The 18,270-nt window shown below is 40.1% G+C and overlaps 1 protein-coding gene across 1 annotated transcript; it reads left to right on the plus strand.

Moving 5' to 3' along the window:
* Window positions 1-662: 662 nt before the first annotated feature.
* On the plus strand, window positions 663-17,422 carry LOC102221531 (poly [ADP-ribose] polymerase 14-like). The gene is made up of 17 exons (XM_023336243.1): window positions 663-925; window positions 1,001-1,101; window positions 1,719-1,749; window positions 3,325-3,603; window positions 3,679-3,903; window positions 4,557-6,796; window positions 7,300-7,530; window positions 8,253-8,474; window positions 8,895-8,985; window positions 9,077-9,223; window positions 11,809-11,871; window positions 11,966-12,133; window positions 12,488-12,712; window positions 12,794-13,405; window positions 14,849-14,985; window positions 16,211-16,385; window positions 16,728-17,422. The coding sequence occupies exons 1-17, from the start codon at window positions 751-753 to the stop codon at window positions 17,009-17,011; spliced, it is 5,406 nt and encodes a 1,801-aa protein (XP_023192011.1). The 5' UTR covers window positions 663-750; the 3' UTR covers window positions 17,012-17,422.
* Window positions 17,423-18,270: the final 848 nt, after the last annotated feature.

Below are 18,270 nucleotides of genomic sequence, written 5' to 3' on the forward strand. Positions count from 1 at the left end.
AGAAAAAACTACCTGCTTCTTTTATCACAGGTCTTGATGTTGTGTAGTCATGCCTCAGCACTCCAGGCACAGAATATGAAGCTGGTTGCCAACGTGTCAAGAAATCTTTTGCTCTACAAAAAGGACATCTAGTGGTGACGCGTGTACTAATTTGTCCCCTGGAATTCATAAGAAATTATAATGTTGAGCAGAGCATGCACTTTGTAGCACTCAGCACCCTACAGCAGCACACAGCTTTGACTTCCTGAGCAGCCACCCAGACCATCTATCTGTCCAACATGGAAATAGGCCGACAGCAGGCACACAACGATATGCAGAAGATCCACCAAGCCTCACTGCCACATCCCCCCCACCCCAGGGTCAGCCAGGAATTTGGTGACTGCAGCCACCCAGTATCATGGAGAGAGACCTTCCCAAAGAGTCCACCAACTTGGTTTCACAAGTCAGTCAGTACTCTCCCTATGCATTGCTGTGGGCAGGCCCCAATGAGTTACCTTGCCTGGCTTGGAAAGTCCCGAGTGAATAACTGAAAGGAAACTGGGACTGGGTGTGGACCAGTTCTAACTGGTTGAATTGCTAGTTCGAGTTAATAAGTCTCCAAAATAAACGAAGAAAACATGTCGCTCTTCCTGTTTTGACTCCTTCTGCGCCAATCCCGTGAAGCTCCACAGCTGCGTCCGTCTCCCGTCGTTTCAACAGAAACAAAACCGAAAGAGTTCAGTCAGATCAGAAAGGAGAGAGGCCAGCACCATGGCGGAGGAATACGCCTTCCATGTTCTGGTGGAGTTGGAAGAAAGCAACACACCGAGACTTAAAAATAAGTTGGTGAAATATTTTCAGAGTAAAAAGTCCAACGGAGGAGACTGCGAGGTGGACTATGAGTCCGGGAGCTCAACTGCGCTGCTGCGCTTCCGCAGAGAGGAGGGTGAGTCCCAGACTGTCAGATTTCTGATCAGTCCTGAGTAAAAACCTGCTGGATTTACCCAGTTTTCTCCCTCAGACCAGAAAAATGTCCTGGGCAAGAAGAAGCATCAAATCAGTTTGGATAAAGGAGTGTTAAAGATGGCAGTCCGCCTTCCTTCAGACGGAAAACAGAAGCAGGTGAGAGCTAAAAAGTGTAAATTAGTTAATAATCTGACTCATAGACAAGTTTCTGTGCTATCATAGGAGTGTTGCTTTACTAATTATTTTTGAAATAATTGTTGGCAAGTTTATCTAACCTGAATTTCACATGAAAGACCTGGCAGCGTCAGAGAACAAACTCATAGCTTCTGTAAACATGTTGTGACATATTTCTCTTTGTGGTTATGATTTATTTATTTATTTATTTTTTGTCTGTCAGTCGGTAAGCTCATTTTATGTTTACTTTTATGACTTTGATTATCTGATCCATTCATGTATAATTAAGCTGACCTGATTTGCCCCTGACCTTTGAACTCTTTGCTTTCTGTTTAAACTCCAAGCTCCTAATAAAGAAGATCTGGCCCTGCAGGGTTTTTATTGTTAACTGGAAACCATGAAAATGATCAGAATCCAAGAAGGTTCTGCCTGATTTCATTCATGCTGCTGTTCTTTCATTTTGTGTAGGCGGATAAACTTCTCTTTTTATGACCTCGCTGAAGTTTAACCCATTGACATTTCAGACCCTAAATGTAAAATTCATCATTATTGTCCAGCACATAAAAGTCTGAAATATTTGTAATATTTATTTTAAACAGGGGGAATCATCTGATGAAGGCAACAAAAAGTGTAAGTATCCGTGGAGGAAATATCTGTTCTTTGATGTGAAATTAATTAACAATAAATAATGATGGAATTAACTTTATAATTTAGACATTTTCTGCATCTGTTCTTGAGATATAATTAAAAGTCTACAAACAAATAATACATAGAACTGTCTATTAATTATTATGCTTTAATTAAAATTCAAACAAACCTTTTTTATAAGTGTACCTGCATGCAAGTACATGAAGCACGATGTACCGTAACTAAATCTAAATGAGCGTGAAGCTGGATAAACATGTAACAGAGTAAACATGTGTATTAGTTATTAACATGAAACCTACTTTCTGGATGGACAGGAAATATTCACTGGTGATTTAAAGTACTTGCAGCTGTTCATACTGGGTGTTATTTTCGGTTTGCCAGAAAGAGACCGTTTTGATTTTTGATATTAAGGTTTGGAGGTGTAATTATGTTTTACTCCAAACATTTTCCAGCTTGATCTTAAAACAGGACTCTCCACCCCACAAGTACTGAGATACTTAACCCTACTGGGTATTACCCAGTTTAATAGATTCAGATTGAATCTATTAAACTGGTTATTTGGGAAAAACTCTGTGACATTCTAACAACAAACCAGAGTGTTTCATCCCTTCCATGAATTAGACCAGGGGTCTCAAACTCCAGTCCTCGAAGGCCGCAGACCTGCAGTTTTTAGATGTGCCACAGGTACAAAACATTAGAACGAAATGACTTAATTACCTCCTCCTTGTGTAGATCAGTTCTCCAGAGCCTTAATGACCTAATTATTCTGTTCAGGTGTGGTGCAGCAGAGGCACATCCAAAAATTGCAGGACTGCGGCCCTCGAGGACTGGAGTTTGAGACCCATGAATTAGACAGACTGAATAGCCTCACAATCAACTCAGTTCCACAGATCAGTTTACAGCCACTTTTCCTCCATTACAACTGGTTCTAGTTTCTGATCCATGTATGTTTTAGTGACTCATATGGAGTCCCATGGATGTTGTGCAAATAATCTAACACTTCCCATAAATTTGCAAACCAGGCACTAAGATTATTATACGACTATTTAAGAAGATTTAAACCACAATAACACAATACTTGAATGTCCGTCATTCTCTAAGAATGTATATGCTTCTTTAAATCAGTAAGGTTTTGCAAGGGTCAGTACAGCTTAATTCAGAAATGAGAAAAGCAAACGATATTAATGCGTGTCCTTTGACTTTGGGCTTTACATTATTGTTATGCAGAGAGACAGCAGTGTTGAGCTTTAATTAGAAATTTTTCAAAAATCCAATATATAGAAAAATGAAATGATCTCACCTAATTTTCATTAAATGAAATGATCTCATAACGCTCTCTGATTGCTGAGAAAATTATACCCGGGCTTTAAATGGCCTATAAATAAACATTTGTATTTTGTGATTCCATGAACCCATTTGTCTTGTCTTCATGCTAAATTGATGTGTGAATCACAAAAAACAATTACCAAGAGTCATTACAATACCAAAATAATAATACAAAAATACTTTTCATTGTAGCAGATTTTTACTATATCATCTTTTATATTTCAATGACAGCGGATCATGCAGGGATTGACAAACGGTCAACAATTCAAGAACCTGTGGATGGTGGTGAGACAGGCCCAAAAGGCAAAGATGGTGATTCAGATGATGAGGAGCAGTGCTCCAAATCGGCTGTTTTAGGAAACATTCCAGATTCTGTAAACTCAGAATTCCTGGAAATGCTGGTGGAGTCCATTTTGAGAGACATAAGCTCTCCGACTGCCTCCCAGGACTACAACCTGGAACTGATCCCTGACATCTCATCTGCTGTTGTCACTTTCCAGAGTGGAAAAGGTACCCACTTAGTTTATGAATGTAAAATGAACAACTTGGAACTTTTGCTTATTTTAGCTTGGAACTGTTTCACAGATACCACTGACTTCATAGAAAGATGTCCGCAAATCCGGATGTTTACAAAGAAGGGGTTATCAGTCCGACCCCTTGAGACCACAAAGAAGATTGTGGTTGACGGAGTTGCGGACTGCAGCGAAGACATCCTCTGCCTCTACTTTGAAGATCAAGGTGGAGAGGTGGAAGATGTTCAGCTGAATGAAGCTGAACAGTCTGCTGTTGTCACGTTTAAAAAGCACCAAGGTAGTTCACTTGCCCCACATGGCTACATTCACACTGCAGGCCTTGATGTTCAATTCCAACTTTTTGTGAAATCTGATTTTCTTCTTTGCGTTAGGTCACATTTCCAGATGTATGCGACTTGTATGTGATTATCTGTGTGAGCTGCAAACAAACTAAAAGTGTCCCACATGCACTTTAGAGGGCGCAATAACGTCACACACAGTGAGCATGCTCAATGTTAGCGAAAGTAAACATGGATGGCCAGCACATTAACAACTTAATCCACATGAGCATGCACCACAGTTGTTGTTTTTCTTCAGCCTTCCTCGTTTGAGGATGCAGAATGTTGATGTTTATCAAGTATCAATGAAGGAAGAATGCTACCTGGCTGTACACTCAGATCACATTTGGAAATATCACCTACGTATCAGATTTAGGACCATATATCCAAGTGTCCTGGGTCATTTGTAAAAATCAGATCTGTGTTGTTCAGACAATAATGAAAAGATCAGAAACGGGTCACATAAGAGCAAACATTTTTAATTTCGGCCACTTCAGGCTGCAGTGTGAACATTGCCTATTACAGTTTATCCTAACTACATGCTCTATGATTCACAAAATCGGCTGATACCAATAGTGAGTCAAGGAGTGTAACTTTATGTTTTAATCCACAGATTTTAAGAAAGTCTTGGGTAAGAAGCATGAGATAAAAAAGGAAGAAGTCAAAGTCTATCCGTTCTACAAATCTTTGGGAGTAGCACTTTATGGGAAAGATAAGCCGTCACCAAAGCTTCCTGCTGCCATCTCTGAGCCCATTGACAACGCTGTCCTCAGATACCTAGCTAACCACAAAGCGGCTCTGGACACCGTTGGCCGTGACTTGGAAAGACATTTCTGCAACATAACCCTGGAGCAGACTGCTGTCCGCCTCAGTGCCTCGCCCTCATTACTGAAGCAAAAAGATGCCAAAGTCATCATCAAAGAGTGGGCAAACACTGTGAAAGCAACCTTTTCTCAGGCTGTGTCAAAATTCAAAACACTAAAGTTCTCCCTGGAGTCAGATTTATGGGAGGAATCTGAGCAGAAGATTAAAGAGAAACTGCAGAAGGAAGATGTTGTTGTAGTTTCTGATAAAACCAGTGGTGTCCTTTCAGTGGCCGGCCTTGAGAATGATGTCAACACACTCAAGAAACCTATTTCAGACGTTCTTGACAGGATCAAGGAAAGTGTCCGAAGGGAGAAATTAAGTAAAACTCAAGAGATCAATGTGTCACCATCAATGTTCCACATCCTTTCTCAAGATGGTCTTCAGGATAAACTCCTGCAAGTGTACCCAGAACTCAAAATGTCATACGACCAAAACAAGCAAGCTCTGAAAGTAACTGGCTTTGTGGACGAGATTATTAATGCAACCCAGGTGATAAGCAACGCAACATTAGGATTAAAGCGACAGAATTTAGAAGTAGATGAGTTTTTGCTTGACATGCTGAAGGACGAACAACAAGAGGAGGCCACCGATATACTTCTAACAGCCTATGGCAAAGAAGCAGCCTTGGAGATCAGTCCACAGAGGGTGCAGATTGTTGCTGTTTCTGACAAGGATCTAATGAATGCTCAAGACCATCTAAGCCAAATTCTGAAATCTGAATACATCGAAGTTGAAGACCTTGAAGTCCTGAAGAAGCCGGAGTGGCAGCAGCTGGTCCATCAGCAGGAAAAAGCAAACAGTGGGTCAGGAATGAGAGTTCAGATCATAACTCATCAACAGCAAGTGGTGGTGTCCGGTCACAAGGACAGTGTGGACAAAGTTAGCAGTGAACTAGAAGACTTTATAACAGAAAATGCGCATGTTGAAGAATTTGTTGCTGTTAAGGCAAATGTCATCATTGAGTACCTGAAAGGTCAGACAACCTTGTTGAAGCAACTAGAAGGGGTGGAAGTGTCCTTTGGAAATGAGGAAATCATCCTAAGTGGCTGTAGATCTGCTGTGAAAGATTGCAAGACCATAGTCAAAGCTTTACTAGCTTCTGTGTGGTTTGATAGTTTTAAAGTCATAAAACCCGGAGTCAAGAAGTTCTTTAAGGAGAAAGAACAACTTTATACTTCCTTGATTAAGAGTAACACTGACTGCCTGGTTCAGCTGGCTGATAAATCAAATGAAGAAGACGACTTTGCCTTAGTACAGGTACAACAACCCATTTACAAAGTCCAGACAAGTGATGGAGTGGAAATAGTGGTCTCCAAGGCAGACATGTGCAGTTACTCTGTGGATGCTGTCGTCAATCCTTCTACTGAGGACTTGAAACATACCTCTGGTCTTGCTTTGGCACTTTCTAAAGCTGCAGGTCCTCAGTTGCAGACTGAATGTGACCAAATAATTTCTGTAAAAGGAAAACTCCGACCTGGAGATTGTGTTGTAACAGATGCTGGAGGAATGCTTCGTTGCAAAAAGGTGATCCATGCCGTAGGACCCTATTTTGATCAAGCAAAGCCACAGAGGGCTGAGGGCCAGTTGAAAAAAATTGTTAAAGAAAGCTTAGAACAAGCTGAAAAGTGTGGCTGTGTGTCTGTGGCCCTTCCTGCCATCAGCAGAAATCGTGGCTTCCCACTCAATCTGTGCCTAGCTACCATTACTAGAGCAGTGAAGGAATACTGTGATGAGAAGTATGATGACACCTTGAAGAAGATTCATCTGGTGGACAATGAGGACAGTGTTGCTCTTGGTCTGGAAAATGCTGTGAAGCAGGAGTTTGGAAATCATGGAGTTAGTGTTTCATCTCAAAATGCTATCCCTAAAGTTAGTCAGAAATCTTCATTGCTCAAGCTAGTTCCACCTGACCCAAGCTTGTGCCGAGGGCAGACCAAAGAGGGCTTGAACATTGTTCTTAAAAAGGGAAACATTGAGGCTGCCAAGGTAAATATACATGGTTTTCAGTGTTTAATTTAAAGATGAAGGGTTAAAATTGAGTGTGTCCTCCTTATGTCTGTCATTTGTAGAAAGAGGAAGATATTCTGAAAGCAGAAAGAGGCTTCTCTAGTCCTGATGGTGGCACCTAATAACGCTAATTTCATTACTCTGTGTGATTCAGTGCTCTTTTAGCAGATAGTCTTTATTCTTTTATGAAAGACCACTATTTAGCTTTTTTAAGTTTTTTAATTAGGCTTAGGATCCTGTCAGAATTTCTTCTTCTTTGTCTAAACTCACTGTTCTGTACTTTACGCTGTTAGTAAAGTATGAGAGCCTCACAGCCTCACTACTCAGTCTACCTCTCTAGTTTTACAGACTTAAAGAAGTAGATAATATGTGAGGACAGAAATATTATCTTGACCAATTCCATTACAATTTATTGTTTTTTTTCTTTTCATACAAAATAAAATGAAGTTGCACATCTTAATTAAGTTGTGCCACATTTTCAGACAGAGGTAATTGTCAACACTGTGTCAGAAGATCTTATATTGAACAGAGGGGCGATTTCAAACGCCATCTTCAGTGCGGCTGGACCCAAACTTCAACAGCTGGTACACAGCCAGAAAACCAGTGGATCACCAGGCGAGATTGTTGTTACAGACGGCTGCAAGCTGAATAGCAAACAAGTTTTCCATGTAATTGCTTCAAGCTGGGACAATGGCCAAGGCACAGCTGAAAAGGTACATCATATTCATTGTAGTGAAGGTTCTACGTTTTAAACTTGAGGCTGGTGGAATGTTTACACTCGCCACTGTGTGTCGATCAGGACAAACTGAGGAGGGGATTTCCTGCTTGAGAATCTCTCTTTATTTGTTGTTACAGCAATAGTACAGATGTGCAGCAGAAGGTAGGCTTGGAGTTGCAGATGCTTGGATGTGGAGGTGAGGTGATGTGGTCTAAATCTAACAGAAATAAAGCCCACGTTACTTCACCTTACACATTATCAAGTACAAGTTGCCGCAGTGACATCTGCTGGCCACAAACTGACTACACGTATATCGAATGCTACAACCGATAGCTAACAGGCTAACCCACGTGGAGTTAGTAAAAGGTAGCAATAAACCGGCGACTCTTACGAATACAACATCAACATGTAATACAGACGGAACTACTAAATGAACTGCCTTGGTACATTTAACAGCAATTACTCACAGTAAGTCAAGAACCCATATCGATATCAACCGAAACCGTAAGCAGCAGCTGCGTGTCTCCCAGAGCTATAATGCCTCTGCAGCCGCTGAATGTGCTATTGACGAACTCGCCACCGGGTGGCGCACCTCCCTCTCCCAGTCCAAAGTAATCAACACCTGAGCCTTTGTAACATTCATAGTGTAAAACGTTTTAAATTTATTTTTGAATCAATGAAACTACCAGGTAATCTGGTTTACAAAATGTCTTTCAGACTCTAGCTGGGATCTTTCAAGATTGCTTGGATTTGGCGGAGAAAACTCGTTTGTCGTCTATATCTTTCCCAGCTGTTGGTACCGGAAACCTGGGTTTTCCAAAAAATCTTGTTGCCACTTTGATGCTGGATAAATTCTTGGAGTTCAGCAGCCAGAGACAATCCAAGAACCTTAAGAAGATTGCAGTTGTTCTTTATCCTGGAGATGCAGAGACTATTCAGGTAAGCAAACAATAACAATCAATGTCATATTAACTTGCTAAGAAGCAGTTTAGAATATACTGAACAGCAAGATCAAATGCAGAAATGATCAAGAGGAATGTTACAATATCCTAGTACTATAGCTATAGTATTTCTTCAGAGTTACAACATTTTTTTGCTTCGGGATCTAGGAAATTGAACTTACATGTGTTAATTTGAGTTAATCATGTACGTTCTCATGGATACTTGGGAATTTATGAAGAATACTGTAGCATTTCTCTGAAGTATCATCTGTAGGTGCTTCTTTCTACTATACTGTCCTCTCTGAAGTTAATCAGTGGATTAATAGCAGAACTTAAAGATTTGTTCTATCTATTGTAATTCATTTGTAACTCACATGAGAAATGACTATTATAATAAAGTATCAAACAAATTTTGCAGATATTTACAGATGAATTTAAGAAGAGGTTTCCCAGTGCCCCGGGTCTTTCAACAACAGTTCCTGCACCTGCAGACTCTTCACAAAGTACAAGTAGGCAGTTTAATGTAGTTTAACTTCCACAAGTCTTGGGTAGTTGCCTAATTTCAAGGTTAATTTGTTATTCTGTCTGGTTTACTGGCAGGCAAATTTTCTAAAGTTGTCTCCAGTTCAGGAAAGCACGAGACTAAACTGGGAAACGTGACGATTCAGGTAGAAACTGGAGACATAACAAAGGAGACGACTGATGTCATTGTTAACTCTTCAGATGACAGCTTCACTCTCACCTCAGGTAAATCAGTTTATATGTGATTTTATCTGTCATACAAAATATGAATAGCCAGAATGCATGAAACATATACTGTACACTTCCATAATGATATTAATTAATTGTCAGAGATGTAGTGAAACCCTGGTATGCAGCCGCCAACAAATAGCTCAATTCCATGAATACTATAGGTTCCTTCTAAAAAATGATCAAAATCTCCTTACACTGGGTTGGGCAATCCTGATCCTCGAGGGCCGGTGTCCTGTAACTCTTAGATGTCTCCCTGATCAAACACTTGAATCCAATAGCTGAATTACCTCCTAAGTGCAGTCAAGTTCTCCAGAGTCCTGCAGGTATGTTGAAGTAGAGATACATCTAAAAGTATCTCTCGAGGCCTGGAGTTGCCCACCCCTGTCCTTACAGTTCAAACATGATGTGCAAATTCATCCACTGATGCTACTGAACACATCATCAGTGATGTTCCTGGAATCACTGGGTGTTTCAGGTCTTTCAACATCGTACACAATGTTGTCCAGTCCACATTTTGTCATGATGGCTAACTGGCTACATTGACACCATGGTTGTCCTCTCTTAAGCCACCACACTTCAGATGTTGCTAAGTATGACTCTCCTCCTGGATTCTCCCTTGATGCCAAGGCTACTCATGGCTTTGGCCAAAGAGCGAGCCACAAAACCTCTGCAACCAACCTCAACTAGGAAGCACCTTGCTCTCTGACCTGCCTGCTTACAGCCATTGACCAACCCTGCATACTTGGAGAGCTTTTTCTCAAAGGCTTCTTCCAAGTGATCTTCCTACAGGACTCTCAGCTCCAGGAGAGTACAGTGGAAACCATCTTGGCACGACCACAGAAGCTAACTTTCACGATCTTCCTTTTTACTGCTCTTTAGTGTACAACCAATCAGCACTAGGAATGCGCAATATACACTGTATACAGTCGAAATGTTAGACTGCAGATCTCTATTGTAGGACAAATTTCTATCAGTTAACCATGGAAATGCTTATTGATGACGTAATCAGGTAGCATCAGCATGGCAGGGAGCGCAAGGAAGAGCTTGTTAAAAAGGCAAATTCAAAAAACGTAAATTATTTGGACCTGGTTCAGGTTTAACCTCCTGCGGTCTTAGCGCGATGCTCAGGAGGAACATAGAAAATGTCATGGTTAGACAAGAAGGAAGCACCGAGGGCCAGAATGATGGTCTGATGATCTTTCCAAAACTACAAAAAAAATATTAAAAACTTGTAAAAGTGCACAGCGCAACCCTGAACTCAGAGAGAGAAAAACTCATTGGGTTTAAATGACAGTTTAAGTTAAGACCACAGGAGGGTTAAACAATCATACCAGGGGCAGAAAAATTTAATCTGCAGGGTATGTGGATGAGAAGAAATACAAGTTATTTGTTTTACTAACATAAAATGCAATGCAGCTGACAATTAGTGTGTGATTTTTTTGTTTCTATTGAAAGATTTAAACAAATAATATCGTGATATATGTCGTTACCACCACACCCAATGTACATTGTGATACATTATATCACAATATATATTGTGATATAAATTTTATGCCATATCATACACACTAATCAGCATCAAGGAAAATAAATGGCTTTCCTGGATTGGCTGCTTTGCAAATACCAGCAGTAGCATCGTGCCTTGCTATTTCAGCTTCCCAAGCCGCATTTTCTTTCACATACTTGAGAAACACTCTTGAAAAAAATACACAATGATGCAATTTTTCTCCAAATAATTGAATTATCCATCCATCTTCTAACACCCTTGTCCCTAGTGAGGTCAGGAGGGGTGCTGGTGCCTCTCCAGTTAATGTTCCGGGCGAGAGGCGGGGTCACCCTGGACAGGTCGCCAGTCCATCGCAGGGCAACACAGAGACATACAGGACACACAACCATACACACGCCCTCACATCTAGGGAGAATTTAGAGAAACCAATTAACCTGACAGTCATGTTTTTGGACTGTGGGAGGAAGCCGGAGAACCCGGAGAGAACCCACCATGCACAGGTAGAACATGCAAAGACCCCAGGCCGGGAATCGAACCCAGGACCTTCTTGCTGCAATGCAACAGCTCTACCAACTGCGCCACTGTGCAGCCCATTAATTGAATTATGTTCCACAAAAAATTTGCATTTACTAAACCACAAATAGGTGGTACTGTACATATTTTGTAAAATAAAGCAAGTAAATATCAGTATTCAGTCAAATCTAGTTACACCAGAGGTCTCCAACCCAATTCTTCCTCAGGCTTTAGGAGGAGGAATATCAATATTCTCCTAAAACCTGGTAGACTGATGGTATATCAATATAACATTAAGTCTAGTTACAGGTTTAGAACTAATGTCCGGACCACCATATCGGATGTTAGGTATGTAGATTGGAGTTGGTGAGGATGAGGTATAATCTGCTGTTTTAGTACTCAATAGAGATGTACGGTACCTAGCTTGATGTTTTGATTAATTTTTTCAGTGGAGTTCAGATACAGCAGTATAGGAGACATAGTTTTGGATTAACTATATTATGAAGATAAACATTGGTTGTCAAAACCTTCAAACCTTTCACTTCCTCTACCTTCCCAGGAGTATCCAAGGCTATTCTGGATGCAGCTGGTGTAGCTGTTTTAGAAGAATGCCAATATCTTGGTAAGAACATTAACACTTGCCTGTTTATAGCATGCATGCTTAGTTTATAGTTAATTTAGTTCTGTAACTAGATTGTGATTGTGAACCCCACCAGGTTCCCAGCCCAATCCAGGCATTATAATGACTGTACCAGGAAACCTAAAGTGCAAAAAGATTCTCCACCTGGTCGTTCAGCCAGACATCCACAGTTCTGTAAAGGAAGCACTCCAAATGTGTGTGAAGAAATCCTACACTTCTATTTCATTTCCTGCCCTGGGCACAGGTAAGACTTACTAAGAGATTCAAGAATTTGTTAATACAAAGAGTTTGTTGCATACACCAAAATGAGCTCATCTCGTTTTGATGACATATGGAGATCTGGCTTATTGTAGATTTAGTGCTTAGATACCAGATAACCCTGGTTTTAAGGGACCAACAGAGAGACTTCTCATTGCATTTCATCATTTGTATTTGTTTGGATCAAAAGTATTTGACTGTATAGATTGGATTGGATTAACATGTTAAACTTTTTCTAATGCACTCAAGGATGAGTCTTAAATTAACCCTTTATAGGTGGGACGGAACATTTTGAATTTGCAGATTTGAGCCATCAACCACTTGTGTTGCCTGTTTCCAGATCAAGGCGGTGTGCAGGCTAAACAGGTGGCAGACTCCATGTTGGATGCTGTGATTGATGTTTTCAGCCAAAACACCTCCAGCTCCCTGACTTTGATCAGGATAGTCATCTTCCAGCAACCGATGCTGAAAGATTTCCACAGCAGCATGCAAGAAAGAAATGTCACCGCACCAAAGGACAAAGGCGGATTCTGGGCCAAGCATATTGTCACACCTTTTCTAAAATGTAAGTATGGCAAGAAAATGAGTTTTGCCTTTATAATGTTTTTATCTGAAGTTCTATTTCAAAATATTCTTATTCTTACAGTGTTTGGATCAGAAAGTCCTGACAACAAACATGAAAACAAGGTGTCTGATATCAAGACTGTCAAAGTGGAGCCTGCTGTCTTCCATATCTGTGGTTCCTCACAGGCCAAAGTAGATGCAGCCAAGAAGAAGATAAATGACCTGATATCTGATGAACAGTTCAGCACAGAGATAGCGGACAACGACATCTTGAACTTATCTTCTGAAGACTGTCAGAACATTATTAACATCCAGATGAAGATGGGTGTGAGCATCAAAAATCAAATCACTAATGGTCAAGTCTCTGTGATCATTGAAGGTCTCAGTAAAGACGTGCTCCGAGCCAATCAGGAGATAGCTAATATGCTGAAGAAGGTGAGACAAGAGCAAGAGCTGAAAAAGAAATTGGAGCTGGTAGCCACTGTGGCAGAGTGGCAGTATCAGCAACATGGGCTTTTATATCAGAGTTTTGATCAGATGACCAACTATGAGCTTGAACATGCGTTGGAGAGAGCAACACCCACTCTAAAAGTTACCATCCATGGCTCAGACTATACAGTCCAGATGCCTAAAGGACCAGCCACTGACGGCAAGGGAACCATCCTCCAAATAAGACGAATTGACAAACTACAAGGTATTAGAGCCATAACTAGTATGCTGTTTCACATTCTGCCCCCAAAGTATGTAAAAGGACGTTTTGCACTGGAGGGCTGGGCTGGGTTCGGTGATTTTGCACTAACACTTAGAGCCTCTTCCCACCCCACTCTTTGGAACCCAGAGAGAGTGGTTCCATTCGGTCCGGCCAAACAGGAATAGTTTGAAGTCAACCAATCATTGGTTCATTTGCTGTTGTAGTGGCCTATTTTTTCAGATTCATTGCAAAACTTGTCAATGTCTGTCATTTTGACTTGTGGCATCAAAGAAATCCCCATCATAATTTATTTTGATCCATCAGTTTTATAATGATGATGATGACAAACACCACTTCAGCCAAAGTTTACAAATCAGCAAACATTTCTCTAATGGAAGTGATTAAAAGTCGGCAAAACTCAAAAACAAGGGGCAGTAGGAAAACATCCTGCAGCAGCGGTTCAGCTGCATCAGGCGCACTAAAACGCCTCCATAATTCCTCAACGCACTGTGAGCTCCCAGATTCAAGAGGCATTTTGTTCAGAGTCCAGGTCAGAGATGGTACTTTAACTGATTGATTTAGCTCTTTCTGCCCTATGTACTCTATGCATAAAGTTGAAAATGTTGGTGCTTCTGCCACAAGGTGGTCATGTGTGAATTGTAATCTGTCAAAATGATGCCTGACTTACAGGTTTTCCTGTCACTGTTTTTAAAAAAATGGTCAAAGTCAGAAAATATCCCGTTAACACAACCCCTGTTCAGATGAGATTTTATTATTGACTGAGGTCAAAGGTGAAGCTGAGGAAATTCTTCTCAGGACTCTGGGAGAACCTCTGCAGCTTCTGCAGGAATTTGTTTAATATGACGATTCCCACTTACTTTCTATGTGGCTCTCTGCTCAATGCAAATAAAACCAGGGACAACAGGGCTGGGGCTACCGTGGTCAGACTGGTCCAGCCTAGTCATTCCAGTGCAAAAAAGCTTTAGAAGTCAAAGATTCAGGTGTTTTCTGATACACTAAACATGTCTTGTATTAACTTGTGCTGTGTATTTCTTAGTGATGTTATAACTGTTTCTATTATATGCTGTTGTTGCTGTGGTTTCTAGGTTTTATTTTTTTCTTTCTGCAGCTGTAGAGGCAGACTTCTAGGGTGTTGATGAGTTTTCTCCAGGCTTCTTTTTATCCTCTCCTTTTATTTAGTTTAAATATTTTCCCCACCTTTCTCCCTTTCTTCTCTGTTTCTGTCTATTGCATTTGAAATAAACCCAATGCAATTTCTAGTAAGAATTCACATATACATATATAAATATATGTGTTTGAAAAAAAAGAAAAAAAGAGTAATACCTGATCTTACTGGTGTTTAATTTGTGTGCTACAAATTACGACATTTTTCCTTTTCCAAAAGTATTTGAAGAAATGACAATAATATGTTTTTATTTTTTATAGGTGACGATGTTCCTGAGTTTTGGGATGCCATGCCGGCTGGAAAAACATGTCATGCCGTCCCCATCCTTGCTACTTCTTCAGAGTACACAGAAGTTATCAATCTCTTCAAAGCCACATGTAATCAAACCGTCACCAAGGTAACATAATTTGTAGTGTTCTTTTTTTATTGTGATTTTTTAAAATATTATTTATGCTATTTTTATCTGGCCTCAACAGCCATGTAAGCTGATTGCCTGCTTGTGCTGGTTGCATAATGAAATATGAACCTGTGTTTAAATAATTTTGACCCTATGGATTATGTATTGACCCTTTGCATGTAGTGATGAAGTGATGGGAGAAGCATTGAACAGAGAGACTGTGATTATTTTCCCAGGAGTGTCCCGATACCAGTATTTTCCAGACAAAAGACCGGTATCAGACAGAACACAACTACAAGTACTTCAGTTCAAACACTTGTCGAAGTACCGATACTGAGTTGTAAACAAATGTATTTTATTTAGAGCAGAGTGAATCTTCTTTTTGAGCCCACACTCCCTCTGTGCAAATCTCGAGCTGGGACGGGCTGAAATTATTTGCAGCTTGGGCTTCTGTGACCCATTCAGCAAGCCTTCAACAAGGCAGTTCAAAGTGGTTTACATCATGAAGACCTAATACAGTAACCAGTTATGAAACAAGCAATAAACATTATTATGTCACATGCCATCATCAAAATCATCAAGCAAATACACATCAATTACATTGTTCAGTGTTCTAGTTACTACTAATCAAAAGCAACTCTAAACAGGTGGATTTTTAGCCTTGTTTTAAACAAACTCAGTGTTTCAGCTGTTTTGCCATTTTCTGAAAGTTTGTTCCAGATTTGTGGTGCATAGAAGCTGAAAGCTTCTCCATGTTTGGTTCTGGAGATACAGAGAAAACTGATACAACAACAGCAGATTTTAAACGTATTGTGTTGCTAAGCCTTTCAGTAATTTATAAACTGACAACAGTATTTTAAAGTCTATTCTCTCAGTGTAAGGACAATAGAACTGGGTGATGCGCTCTATCTTCCTAGTTTCAGTGAGAACACCAGCAGCAGCGTTCTGGATCAGCTGCAGATGGAGGATTGATATTGAGGCACACCTGTGAAGAAACTGTTGTAGTAATCAATGTGACTAAAGATAAACGCCTGGATGAATTGCTCTATATCTTGCTGGGACATTAGTTCCCTAATCCTGGAAATGGGACGGTTTCTGGCACGTCAGGCATTCTCCCCAAAGCATCTGACTTACATGGAGAAACATGTTCAGCACAAACACGAGGAAAGATCTGATAACAAAGAAGTTGGATAAAGCACTAAAATAATGCACTCTCTGGTCTTAGATTGAAAGGATCCAGAACCCTGGACTGTGGAAAAGCCTTCAGATCAAAAAACAGGAAATGGAGCAGAGAAATAATCATCAGAACAATGAGAAACGTCTCTTCCACGGCACCACTGAAGACACTGTCCCCATCATCAATGAACGTGGCTTCAACAGAAGCTATGCAGGACAAAATGGTGAGACTTTCAGCATTTTTTTTGTCTTCAAGAGATCTGTCTGCTGAATCAGTAACTTTTAACCAAAAATTTCTCTGTAGTTTTATCCTAGTTTTTGAAATCTGATCAAGTTTTAAATGATATATTGTAGTGCTATTACCTAAAGGTGTAAATTAGTCTGTAAATTGTCCTTTAAGGCAAAACTTAAGAAAATGGAGACTGACTCAAGACCTGTAAGCAGCACTGTATTATGTATTTGCAGCATAATTAATTACTGTGTTAGCTTTTGACATGTTGTTTATCTAAAATGGAGAACTTCTGTAACTATGTCACATATTTACACACTGACTGATCTATTTTCAGCTGCTTGTTATGGAAACGGTTCCTACTTCGCAGTTAAAGCTAATTATTCTGCACAAGACACGTACTCTAGGCCCAATGCGAATGGAGAAAAGTTTATGTACGTCTGCAGAGTGCTGACAGGAGACTACACCAAGGGACAACCAAAAATGGTCGCTCCACCAACCAAAGGAGGCTCCAGTGTCCACATGTATGACAGTGTGGTGGACGATATGGCCACCCCCAGCATGTTTGTAGTGTTTCATGACACCCAGGCCTATCCTGAGTATCTGATCACCTTCAAGTAGCAACAGCCAGAAAATGTTAAATACAAATGTAACATCTAACAACCAAGGAAAATCTAATTTTCTTCCTGAAATACTTATTTTAACTTGTCTTAAGTTCATTTAATTAGTACTTTGTGTGTTCTGGCCCATTTAGTGCCTTAAGTGATGCCTTAATGTCTCATAAATATTTTAAAATCGGTTCCTTCAAATTAAGAGCTTCCAAAACATGTTGTTGCCTATGAACTATTTACACTATCTCACTCCTGTTCTATAAACCATGCAATTGTAGAAGTTTAAGACTAACAATAATTTCTACATTTAAAAATGAAACAAACCTTAATGAAAACTCAAGAATGAGTTATGAACAAGCACAGGTGATTTCACTGTTCACTTTTCTTCTATACTTGAAGTAATAAAACATTCTTGAACAAGTTCTCTCTCATTGTTCTGCCGTTTTGTAGACAGAAATGATTTAGTTAATTCTTGCTGACATAAAGCAGAGAGTCTGATTTACTGTCAGAAAGTGAAAGAAATGGGCTTATCTGTCTTTTAAAAAGTGTCTCCTTTACTAGGTAAGAATAATAAAAGCAGGTTAATCTTTTATTCTTCAATAAACTGCTCTTCTTTGATCTTTTGTGTTGCTGATTGTTATAGCCAAACATTTGGGTCCGCTACAGCAACATATTATAACATGGTAACGTTGAGTAATTACGCGCACCGGAATAGAACAAACTGGATAAAACAACATTACAGCAACAATACACATACATTCAATTTATTTCTATTCTCTTATTGAAAGTCAAACTGATTGCATATGAATTATAACAGTTTCTTATTGGGTTTGTTGACATGGATGGAAACACCTGACATCAGTGTTTGTCAGGTGATTGTCTTGCAATCAGGCCCGGATTAGGTAACTGGAAGTTTCTGAACACTAACTGGTGAGCCAGTCGGATATTTGGGCCAAAAGGGCTGGTTTTATTTTTTTCATATATATATATATATATATATATCAGGCCGGTGTGCAGTCATGTCACTGGGTCGATCATGTACGCTGCTACCACTGTGGCCTGGGCCGTGTTCTCTTTGTGGTATGTTGTGTTGAGAAGCGGTACATGTCACGATAACTGTGGCCACCAGGTAGCACGGTCGTTGCTTGAACGCTGTTACAGGAGCAGTTAGTCAGAAACTAAATGCTCCTGGACCCAAGCTGCATCGTCTCAGTCCCCATGACTGGTCTAAGCTGTTCTGTCCATGACTAGAACAGCTTAGACCATAAA

The sequence above is a fragment of the Xiphophorus maculatus genome, chromosome 7 (assembly GCF_002775205.1).
Source record: "Xiphophorus maculatus strain JP 163 A chromosome 7, X_maculatus-5.0-male, whole genome shotgun sequence".
Lineage (NCBI taxonomy): Eukaryota > Metazoa > Chordata > Actinopteri > Cyprinodontiformes > Poeciliidae > Xiphophorus > Xiphophorus maculatus.

Bases quoted from the DNA above. Each gene is read 5' to 3' on its own strand.
- LOC102221531 (XM_023336243.1), top strand. From the start codon at position 751: ATGGCGGAGGAATACGCCTTCCATGTTCTGGTGGAGTTGGAAGAAAGC. The intron at 6,797-7,299 runs GTAAATATACAT...CCACATTTTCAG, and splicing joins GAAACATTGAGGCTGCCAAG to ACAGAGGTAATTGTCAACAC. The intron at 8,986-9,076 runs GTAGGCAGTTTA...GTTTACTGGCAG, and splicing joins AGACTCTTCACAAAGTACAA to GCAAATTTTCTAAAGTTGTC.